At 47.5% G+C, this 9,742-nt stretch overlaps 1 protein-coding gene across 1 annotated transcript in view; it reads right to left on the reverse strand.

Annotated features, from left to right (window-relative positions):
* LOC139653518 (neuron navigator 2-like) overlaps positions 1 to 8,230 on the reverse strand; it is a gene marked incomplete at its 5' end in the record, with an annotated part of 40,780 nt that extends 32,550 nt beyond the window's left edge. The window contains 8 exon segments of the mRNA XM_071530371.1: positions 431 to 591; positions 1,187 to 1,231; positions 1,966 to 2,031; positions 3,070 to 3,353; positions 4,914 to 5,136; positions 6,370 to 7,084; positions 7,922 to 7,981; positions 7,984 to 8,230. Of these exon segments, the coding sequence (XP_071386472.1) occupies positions 431 to 591; positions 1,187 to 1,231; positions 1,966 to 2,031; positions 3,070 to 3,353; positions 4,914 to 5,136; positions 6,370 to 7,084; positions 7,922 to 7,981; positions 7,984 to 8,230 (1,801 nt within the window).
* Between the last annotated feature and the right edge of the window lie 1,512 nt (positions 8,231 to 9,742).

Here is a 9,742-nt window from a genome sequence, read left to right on the forward strand (position 1 = left end):
TTTTAAATACTATCTGCTTATTGTCTGGGCCCCTATTTAGCTTATCAGGGTGTCCCATTTCACATATCTCCATTATGTCTTATATGATTGTACTTGTATTTTAACTGATTTGTGAATAAACTGATCTGAACTGAACTGAACTGATCTCTAAAATGTCAACTTTTAAGGAAGAAATGCAGAAAAAGGAGGAAAGAAGGAAGAAAAACAGCGTTGATTTCGGCTTGACCACCCTGGGTTTCTGAGTTTATCCAATGGAGTGTGAAATGGTTTCAGAAGCCCGAGGGTCATAGGGTTTGTCTCAACCCGCAAAGAACCGAGAAATCCTTCAATTGAAGTAAAATCATCATCATCATCATATTACCAAAAGTGGAGTTACCAGGTTTTCACAGGACAGCAGTGCTATATAGTCAGGGTGTGTGTAGGGCATTACCGAGCTGTCCGAAGTTGAAGCGAGTGCCGGAGGGCGAGGTGAGGCTGGAGCCTGGGGAGAACGGGGAGTTGCTGGCCGAGTCCTGCAGCCCGCTGGTGGAGTGGGACCGCAGCCAATCGCGTGCCTCCTCGTGGCCTCGCAGCTGGGGGGAGGGGCCATACCTACAGAGACAAAAGTCGGGTGTTTAAAGAGGCAGGGAGGTGTACAGACAGAACAGGTGTGGTGTGGATTCTGTGGTGCGGACAAACAATGATTGATTTGAATTCTGGTCTTTCTGATCATTTGGACAATCAGTAATGTATCTTTTTCTTAATCGGCCTGATTAGCAGCCTGAATCTGAACATTTGATGAAATCAGAGGCTGAAACAAACAATTACACAGCGTGAACACAGACTGATTTTCAGCTGAGAGTGACAGACAAACTGAGCAAAAAAAAAAGCAGAAAGGAAGGCCCAAAAACATTAAACCCCCCCCAAAATCAAGCCAGTGAAGAAGTGCATGACACCGTGACAGCTGTGCACAACGACAAAGTGACATGCCTTTCCACCGAAGCACAACACGACACATGTTGCCGAGAAAACGAACAAAAAAAACCAAACAAAACATCAAAAGCGTCATCAGAAGCGTGAAGCGCAAGCCTTGGGAGGAGTGAATGAGCTTGAGACAGAAACAGAGGAAAAGGAGGAGGATTCGGTGAAGGAGTGATAGCGATAGCAGCAGCTGCTACAGTGCGGTGGGGGGGCAGGACAGCGGTACCTGAGTCCTTTCTTAGGCAGAGTGTTTCTACCACAGTGTGGCCCGCTGTGGAGCAGCAGAGAGAAACACTTCAGAGGAGGAACGGAAACAAGGAGGGGAGGAAAAACATGGGGTTGCATCTCTCTCTAGGCTTGCATAAATGAAATCCTTTATCTATGTGTTTTTAATCATTACTAGTTCATCATAACTTAAAAGAAGCAATGATGAGCGTCCTATGCTGAAGCTGTAAACAATAAAATCAACCACAAGGTGGCAGTAAATAAACAGTGATGGCAGACTGAAGCGGACCACTGCTAACGCCTATTTGTAGAACAAAAACACTTCCAACGTCAACACAAACAAACACACACATACTCACTCAGACAGTAACATTCACACACTCATACACACACCATAGCTGGGGGTCCTGCTAATCGCCAGAACGACCACACACAGCCACAAAGTACCACAAAAAAAACACAGAGTACCATAAAGAATACCAAAAAGTACCACAAAGTACCACAAACTGCTACAAAATACCACAAAGAGGGGCTTTGTGGTTGTTTGTGATAGGCTTTGTGGTATTTTGTGGTACGATTGGTAGTTTGTGGTGCAAAATACCATAAAGACCCACAAAGTACCATAAAGACCCATTCTTTACGGTGTGGTGAGTCTTCATGGTACTTTGCGGCTCTGTGTGGCGGTCTGTGGCGATCAGTAGGACCCCCAGAGCTGTAGTGCGGTTTCAGCAACGCTAACCAGAAGCCGACCATCGCCAACACGCACACAGGCACATTTACCTGTCCTGTTTCCGAGGTAGCGTGTTTCGGCTGAATTTAGGGCTAGCGGAGGGGGAAGAGAGGGGACTGATGAAGGACAAAAGGAGGGAAAACGCACAACAGAAACAGAGAAAGAGAGATTTAGAGAAAAGAGAGAGGAGGAAAATCCTTCATAAATAAAGATCCACAGGTCAAAGATACTCAACCGATTCACCAGTGATGTAGCTGGGGGGGGGGGACCCAGCAGGGAGGATGATGTCATATGGCTAGCCTCAAACAAAGCTGTGACTTCAGATGCTATAAAGTTACCTCTGAGACATTCCTGTCACGTTACACATCCGAGCTGTCAGGGAGGAATCCTCCATAATGACCACAATTACTGCATAATCGACTGGGGACGCCATGGGATTCTGTTTCTCTGCTCAGGTGCAGACAGAGCGGCAGGCATACCTTCACCTCAATGACGCCATATTTGATCTTGCGAGGTTTTTTAATCATTAAAACCGAGAGCAAAATATTAAGAAAAAATCACCAGAAATCTAAGGAGGCCATACTTTTAAAATCACAAGGAAACAGCAATTCGATGGTCTCTTGCCTAAGTAATTCAATGTATTTCGGTTGGGGGTCAGACTGTTCAAACGTGTTCAAAAGTATTCAAAAGTTCAAAATGCTCTGCGCATATAGTCTGGGGCTGTTCCAGATTCTGCAAATTCCAGCCAGGGTTTCCTTGGGTGAACGCCCGAGAAAACGCGACACACCATGTTGCCGCTCGCGTCACTTTGAAAGTTGTGAAGTTGCAGGATTTATATGATGGGAGGGGCGGAGGGGGTGGGAGGTGTTAAAAAATCTGTGATGGTATTTTTACGCACGCCTACTGGTGTGATATGAAGCAACCACTAAAAATAAGGCAAGTTCCCAGATTATAAATATAAGAGAAATTCTGTACATTTTTTTTTGGCATTCGATGCTAAACAGGTGTCCGTTATGATATGAAGAAAGCGAAACAGTCAGATCTCATTTCATTGTGGCTTTTTGGGACGAGTCTTTCCCTCTGAGCTGAAAGATCGGCGCCCCACGTCTTAGAATTCATCACTAACCCTTCGCCCCCCCCCCCCCCCCCCTCACCTCTCGGACATGCCGGTCTTGATGCTGCCGGTGCGTCCCAGGGCGGAGAGCGTGTCCTCCCTGTGCGTCCCGTGGCCTCCCCCGCCGCCGCTGCCCAGGCTCATGTCGATGGACTCGCTGCTGGTGTGCATGCTGCTGACGGAGGGGTACCCCAGGCTGCCCGTGGTGCCGTGGCCCCCCAGGGTGCCCTCCCGGCTCTGGGCGGAGGAGCCGCTGAAGGTGGTGCCCCACGTCAGGCTGTTGGAGGGACCGGTGGAGGAGTAGACCGAGCCGGGACTGGAGGCCTGCGGTGGGGGCGGAGAGAGGGGGGGTTAGGAATGCTCAAACGTGATTTTGTGGTCTTGGAAAACAAAAATCAGTGGTACAGCCAGTCTCTCTTTGAACTGTATTTTCCATTTTTGTGTGATGGCCTGGAATCTAGAAAAATTACTTCAGAAAAAAAAAAACGTCTGCCATCCCATCATCCAAAGTGGTAAACAAACTCATTAGCCAAATATTAGCTTTTCGGTGAACTCACTTTGGCTTGAATGACTGCCACTTTTTTAAAACAAAGCTCTATGTGTCACTTTATGTGGATGACTCATAAGCTTTTCCAGTAAAGCATTATCAATCATGTCAGAACCTGACAGTGAGAGCCTGAGTAAGCATGCTCACACTGCTCTTTTCTGCTAGGCATGGGTAGCTAGTCCTGGAGAAGTCAGTGTTAATAAGTCAGTATTAATAAGTAGTTAAAGGAATACACCAGAGTTTTTGATAAATTGTCCTGTTGGTCAACTAAAAACATCGAAATCATCCATTTGTCCCTGGTAGATCGTTGGTCCGGTTGCTCCATGCTAACTCTTCAGCACATTTACTCTATGTTGGGTGATAGCAGGTGACTAGCATTAAAATATACATTAAAATGTACTGTTGGAGTTACTTTTCCAATGGATCCTGAGATATGCCTTTCGGGCAACCTCTCAAATTCTAATCTTACACATAGTTCCATTAAGCTTACAGAAATCCTACTGGCCATTGCCAAAAAATGTATTGTAATGAAATGGAAGTTAGATCTCCCGTTGCCAGTTGGATTGTGGCTTTCAGAAGTGAACAGCTGCATACCTCTGGAAAATATAACCTACTCACTAAGGAATAAGATACATCTTTTCTATAAAATATGGCAACCTTTTATCAACTACATGGAGAATCTCCCATCTCACATGACTGAACGATCATCTGCATGGTCTCTCTATTCTCACCACACTAGTGTTGTAAAAGAACATTCTACTGTGGTTAAGGCTAACCTATCTCTCATTTGTCTGTTATCTCTTATTTGTTTGTTAATTTATTTTTGAGACGTCTGTAATGTACTGTGAACGTTTTTGTATTGTCATTGTGTGGCTGTATGTTTTGTATACTTTTTGAAAAACCAAAATAAAATACTCTAAAAAAAAAAAAGAATTTACTGTTTTGAACTAGCAGGGACTACTTTCCCTGTTTCCAACCAAGTGAAGGAGGTGGGCGATGGGAGACTGTGTGCAGCTAAAATCACTGGGCAGTGGATGAATACGTGGTTGCTCACCTGAAATAAACCTGGCTGCATCAGCTATAATGAGTTAATGATATTTAATTTTAAAATGTATTACATTTTAAAAGCCAGGTTTGGTAGCAAGGTTTATTTTACAGGACATATAATAGTCATAATCAGTCAGTCTTCTAACTTTGGATGCACCGGAGCCAAAGATCTACTGGGGACACATGGATGATTTTGGTGTCTATGTCCTCATGACTTATCTTCTCTCCCAGACACTTGGTGTATTCCTGTAAGACCTTTTGTTTTCCTGTATGTTCCTGCTCCTGCTCACCTGCTCACTGCCCAGCGTCCCGGTTCCTGAGCCCAGAGCTCGGCCTCCAAACAGGGGGCTGCTGGTCTCGCTGTCCCCGCCTCCCACCCCTCCTCCTCCGGGGGACTCCAGCACCCCGGACACCTGGTTCATGGTGGCGTGGGGGTTGGAGATGACCGTGGAGTTCTTCATGTTTTCGGCCGTGGTGACCGGAGCCTGTTTACCGGGCTTCCCACCAAACAACCTGCAGCACACCAGGAAGGGAGGGATAGAGAAAAAGTGAGAGAGAGGGAGTTTAAGCAAGGATGAGGTACACAAAAAAGCAGGAGAAAAGGATGGAAGTAAATCTCCCATTAGAAATGAATGGGACTGACAAATCATATAATCATTTAATTAAGGGAGAAGGATGCATGGAGAAGGCGGCAGAATGTTAAGATGAAGTGTGTTTGGATTTCTAAAAAGAGAAAGATGCACATGCTGTCTTTGTCAAGTGACTTTAAAGGAGAATACCATGTGTCACATAGAGTTACAGCCCATTTACTACTATCTAGTTTACATTTCAAACTGTACAATGGCAGCAAATGGCTTCTTCTGAAGGAGGAAAACGAGTCCTGATATCTGCAACTATGCTGACTGTGTGCAGACACCAGCAGGGAGAATAGAAACCTAGACTGTTGGCACAAACTTAAAAAAAAAAACACCGGTGTTATCCTTTAATGTCCATGAAACAAGGCAGACTGCAGCAGGCTCACAGTCTGGAAAGGTAGAGTCAGCACACAGATCTGAGTCGGAGCCAACACACACACACACACACACACACACACACACACACAGAACTCTCTCCCGGCTCTCTGTAAATCCTGGGTTAGACTTTAAATGGCAGGCTGTGATGAGTGGAGCGGCGGTAGGGCGATAATGGCAGCACACAGGCTCTTTGAAGAGTTATCACTCCCTCAGATTAATGAGGGCAGAGTGGTGAGGTAAGACTCAGCTCCCATTACCCCACACCACAACCCACTCCAAGTGGGGGGGGGGGCACTTGGCAGTTCAGCAGCCTGGCTCAAGGCCTGGCTTTCACAATGGCCTGATTTAACCCCTGTGTGTGTGTGTGTGTGTGTGTGTGTGTGTGTGTGTGTCTGTGTCTGTGCATGTGCATGAAAACAAGCCCACACGTGTGGACCTTACTCACTGCTGCTTATCATTTACTGTCTGCGTGATTACTGGCTTCATAAAAAAGGTCTTCTATGTTTTTGTCTGTGTGCGTAAGTGTGTGTGTGTGTGTGTGTGTGTGTGTGTGTGTGTGAATGCAGGCCCATACAAGTGGACCTCACTCAATATTGCTCATCAGTTAGCAGTCAGTATGTCTGCATGATTCCTGACTACATAAAAGATGTCTTATCTGTGTGTGTGTATGTGTGTGTGTGTGTGTGTGTGTGTGTGTATGTGTGTGTGTGTGTGTGTGCGCGCGCGCGCTCACCTGCGTAGCGTCGGTGAGGAGACCTGCTGCCGTCCCGTCAGCGGGACGGTAGCCGCCCCGCCGCTCTGCATCGCGGCTCCGCTCCGGAGGCCGTCGATCTCGGACACGCCCTTCTCCCGGTCCGTCTGATTGGCCAGCAGGACCCCGCCCCCCGAGCCGTTGGCCTTGGCGACGCCGATGTGGTTCTTCCCGTGCGAGGTGACGGACAGCACGGCCGCCTCGATGCTGCTGGTGGAGGAGCGGTTCCCGTTGCGGGCGGCGGCCCCGGAGCGGCTGGGCCTGGGCAGGCTGCGGTACTGCAGCGTGGAGCGGGCGCCGACCGGGAGGAAGCCGTCGTCGTGGTGGTGGTGACCCGCCGCCCCCGCCCCCCCGTCCTGCCCGCCCGCCTTCAGCCCGCCGGCCAGCGAGCGCGCCCCGGATTTGGGCATCTTCCCCAGAGTGGCCGAGCCACTGGTGACCACGGTCACCATGCCGGAGCCCTGCTTCTTGAAGCCGAAGGTGCTGGTCGGGGTGCGCGAGGCGTGCGCGTGGGAGTGGGAGTGGGGGTCGGAGACGGTGTGCGTGAGGGCGTGCGCGGCGGCGCGGCCGGCGGGCGGCGCCTGTTTCTTGGCCTCGTCGCCGCTGCTGCGCCCCGCGTCCGACGGCGAGCGGTGGAGACCGTTGGAGCGAGGAGAGAGACGCCCCTTCTCTGACACCTTCACATCGTCTGTTTTACCTGCAGGACACACAGCTCCGTTGTGAATACAGAACGAATGTTGTTGCAACGCATAATTGTCTAGCTTGGTTATTTGTTAAACAGATTACTCTATTCATTACTTGTATTTATCAGAAATATCTCAAAAATCTTACAAAAACTCTGTTTATTTTGTATAAGACTTTATCTCTCAGTTTAGATAGACATGACTACTCTACCAGACATGCTATAGGAGGAAATTTTACATTACCGAAAGCAAGGACAAACGCAATCAAACGAACGGTCATGTACCGAGCTATGCATGAATGGAGACGTTGAAAAGATGTAAAAAACTAGTTTGGATAGTTTGGAATAAAATACAAATATGAGTTTGATTGTGTTGATGTGTCTTGTGGCCATGGAGGGTCTGAGTTTGTGGACCGGGAAACTGGAGTGAAACGGACTAATTTTGTTTATTTTGTAATGTTATGTGTTATGATGTAAGTGTAATGGTTGCATTGTCACTATGTATGTCTGTTTTGTGGACCCCAGGAAGAATAGCTGTTGCAATGCTGTAGCTAATGGGGATCCTAATAAACTAAACTAAACTGAACAGCAGGATGAGACCGCTTCACCTGCATGACTCACACTTAGAGATGTAATTATACTTGATACTTGATACTTGAAATCCTGAAACAAGCTGCTTTGCACTGGAAACAAGTGAATGATTTCTTGTGTTTTGAGACTTAATAGTAGATAAATGACTTAATGAGCATGTTTTTGCAGTGTTGTCTCTCCACTCATTGTGCATGTTTAGAGAATAACATAATAATCTAATCTGGTCATTTCAGAGGTTTATACAGTGCTGCAGACTGTTACCTGTGCTGTGGGTCTTGAGGCCGGTGGAGCCTGTGCTGGCGTTGCTTTTGGTCCGGGGGACGTCACCCCCACCTGAGTGCTCATGCCCCTCCTCCAGGAGCCGGTGTGGGACACGGAGGGGGTCTTCCTGCCCGAGCCGCCCTTGTCGGACTCGTCGGAGATGTCGGAGGGGTTCCGGCGGCTCCACTTGGAGCCCGGCTCCATCCTGACCCCGCTGTCCGACCCCCCGTCCGACCTCTTCACCTCGTCTCCCGACCAGGCCTGCTGCACCGCTGTGGAGGCCGAGTGCTTCTCCGCATCCGTCACAGGCTGGACACACACACACACACACACACACACACACACACACACACACACACACAGAGTAAGTCAGATTTATTACTGCTGAGGAAAGCGTCTTTTACGACACGTTGCCAAGTGCTTTTAAAAAGCACTCCGTTTTACGACCGCAGCCATCACTTTGGGCCATCCAACCAGCATGCACACCACAATCACCTGAGCGGGTGTCAACAAGCTTTTTGGCAACATCAAAGCAGAGAGCAGCCTGTCCGTGCTGGTTTCAGTGTCAGAAGGTTTTTGTGTGATGGCAGCTCGCATTTTTTGGAAGAGCGGCTTGAACGCCCCCAAATCGACAAAGTTCAACGCAGAGCTGTCGTTTTTTTTCCTCTACTGTCCAATCGGATCAGCGGGGAGGCGGGACTTCTGCAGTGCCTCTTGTTAACAGACTAGTAGTCGCTCTGATCACCCCGAGCTTCACAAATCCGTTTCCACAATGTCAACAGAAGAAGCCTGTAGACGAATCAAGAGCTGCACTTTTCTGTTAACTTTTTATCACGAATATTTATTGTTTGTCATACTTGTATAACTTAGCCAAAGCGCGTTAACCTTACTCACAGTCTCTCATGGCTTAGAGTGGTTGGCATGCAATCTAATGGGTTTCTCTTGGAATATCTGTTATAGGAAACAACCAATTTGTCTGTACTCACAAATAAATTATGTGAGAGATCAACATAGTCACACTACCAGGCAGGCTACTAGGGGTTATCTAGTTAAACCAAAACCCAGAACAATTTGGAACAAGTTACCAACTATGATCATTGAGTTTTAACTACTAAACTACTAAAAAAACACATTAACAATAACCCTAACGTTAATTAACCGACCTGATCAACCACGACGGAATGCAATTTGATGTGTTGTGATTTTTAGTTTTTTAGTTCTTTTTATGTCTTGAATATGTTTTTATTGAGACATTGTTACATGTGTTATATGTTTTGTTATATATGTTTTGTTGTGTGTGGACCCCAGGAAGAGTAGCTGCTATGTTAGCGGCAGCTAATGGGGATCCGAATAAAGGAATAAAGGAATAGCTAGCACAATAAGCAGCTGTTTGAGTGACTAACAGCTCATCGTCTGCTTGTAGGCGGCATGTCGAGTTGCTCAGCCTTCCTCATGCCTCCTGTGTGATCAGGCCTGAGTGTTGCTGCCAGAGGAGAGATGAGGCAGACTTTATTAATCTACTGGGAGAATGGCTCCTTTGTACCCTGCTTTGTTTTTCCTACAGCACCTTGACCTCTTCAATAATGAACACATATCTTATGATAACTGCCCATCCCATCGGCCACAATATCGTGTGTGTGTGTGTGTGTGTGTGTACACGTGAGCCTGCGTTTGTGTGTGTGTGACGTCCAGGTTTTGGTAGCAGCTCCTGATCCCCTTTTCCCAGAAGCCCTCTCCAAAGTAAGCTGAGAATAACACCGCCTCACCTCACACCTCCCTCGGCGCAGGTGGCTTTCTAAATCACTGTTTAATGACTGGAGG

This window comes from Centroberyx affinis, unplaced genomic scaffold, assembly GCF_046629955.1.
Source record: "Centroberyx affinis isolate AG114_WGS23_722 - 3 ecotype Tasmania unplaced genomic scaffold, CSIRO-AGI_Caff_v1 ptg001918l_1, whole genome shotgun sequence".
Taxonomy (NCBI): domain Eukaryota; kingdom Metazoa; phylum Chordata; class Actinopteri; order Beryciformes; family Berycidae; genus Centroberyx; species Centroberyx affinis.